This window comes from Oryzias melastigma, linkage group LG19 (assembly GCF_002922805.2).
Source record: "Oryzias melastigma strain HK-1 linkage group LG19, ASM292280v2, whole genome shotgun sequence".
NCBI lineage: Eukaryota > Metazoa > Chordata > Actinopteri > Beloniformes > Adrianichthyidae > Oryzias > Oryzias melastigma.
The window spans coordinates 4132851-4134378 of NC_050530.1; the positions used below are offsets into that span (position 1 = coordinate 4132851).

The following is a 1528-nucleotide window of genomic DNA, read 5'->3' on the forward strand; positions in this document are numbered from 1 at the left end:
TTAAAGATCTTTCTATATTTTACTCTCTTTAAAAATATAATAAGTGCAAGATAACATCAGGCCATTATTAACAATAAGATAAAATGATCTGGAGGGCCGGATCCGGCCCCCGGGCCTTAACTTTAAATGTTCGTTTGTTTAGCGGAACCTTCTAAAAAGTTGTCCTCACATCGACTTCACGTCAGTTTACCTGCGCCGGTGCTCCCGTAGGCCAGGTGTGGCGGGACGGTGATCCTCCGGCGCTCGTTCACGCACATCCCCTGCAGCCCTTTATCCACGCCGACGAGGAGGCGGCCCTCCCCGATCAGGCCCACCTTAGCGGCTCCACGCTCGTAGCTGCGAACCAGAACGCAGAAAAGGAAGTCCAGAAAAGTAGGTCACGCAGAAAGAAGGGGTGTTGACACGTAAACAAGAAAGTTCAACCAGAAAACTCCAAGAAACAACTGGAACTCACCTGGAATCAAAGGCCTTCCCGTCCAGGAAAGTGGCGTTATAATGGTAGCGCACAAAGTCTCCGTCTTTTGCATCCCGGCCGCATTCTTTAGGAATAAAGTATCTGTCCACGACCACGTCTCCCGCCACGGGACTGGGATTGCAGTCCACGACGGAGCACGCGCACAGAAGGGAGAGGAGAACGCGCACGGAGGACATCCTTGACGGGCTTCAGTGGAATAAATGGAGGAGAGCAGAGGAGGACATTGGAGGTGCAGGCTGGGAGGGGAATGCTGTAAACGTGGACAATCTCCAGGTCTGTGCAGACTTTTGTGGAGAGTGGGAGGAATGTTGGAGGAAGAGGAGGAGGAAGAGGAAGGGTCTCTGTTGAACTTTAAATACTTTTATTTTAATACAATTAGAAAAAAATGCACAACACATTTAAATTACACCATACAAATAAACCAATTATTATTATTATCTATTTTATTTTTAATATAAAGCAAAAAAAAAAATCCACTACAAACTTCAAACTCTTGTTTGGCTGAAATTTATTCAAAAAATTTAAACAATATAAGAATCTCAGTTTAGTTTGTGGCAAACTTTTACTTTGAAAGGCCAACAGCTTTAGTTGTTTCCCTTGATTGTATATGAGAACTGGACACATCCTCCCCTCCCCCCTCGCCCTCCAAACAGGAAGTCCCCTCTGCTCCCAGACAGCTAAAATCCCATAGCGTTTTATTGGAAAAATAAACAGCCATTACTATGTCGCAGAATAACTATTCTCGCTCCGGTTCCTCTTTTAAACATCTTCCTGCTAATCATATTTTTTGTCATTATATATATATATATATATATATATATATATTATTTATAAACTCAGTAAAAGCTGCTGGACCTTGAGCATTCAAAGCATTTGGCGTTTTCTCCAGAGGTCGCTTTCAATGGTTGCGGTGTGGCTTTTCAACAGTGGTTGCCATAGAAACGTTGACTCGGACAAATCACTGCTTACTAATGTCATGTGGTTCCAACATGGCATCATTTGGCTGGAGCCAGAGATGATTGTTATCCTGTAAAAAAAAAAAAAAAAAAAAAA

At 43.2% G+C, this 1528-nt stretch overlaps 2 protein-coding genes across 2 annotated transcripts in view; one reads left to right on the top strand and one right to left on the bottom strand.

Moving 5' to 3' along the window:
- LOC112153930 (disintegrin and metalloproteinase domain-containing protein 11) overlaps nt 1–1528 on the bottom strand; it is a 52172-nt gene that overhangs the window by 6467 nt on the left and 44177 nt on the right. The window contains exons 25-26 of the mRNA XM_036216980.1: nt 455–661; nt 191–336 (exon numbers count right to left, since the gene is read on the bottom strand). Coding sequence (XP_036072873.1) covers nt 191–336; nt 455–661 — 353 coding nt within the window. The remainder of the gene's footprint in view (nt 1–190; nt 337–454; nt 662–1528) is intronic.
- Nucleotides 630–1528, top strand: part of LOC112153936 (endoplasmic reticulum protein SC65) — a 9672-nt gene continuing 8773 nt past the window's right edge. Inside the window, exon 1 of the mRNA XM_024284408.2 lies at nt 630–748. Coding sequence (XP_024140176.1) covers nt 676–748 — 73 coding nt within the window. The 5' untranslated portion in view covers nt 630–675. The remainder of the gene's footprint in view (nt 749–1528) is intronic.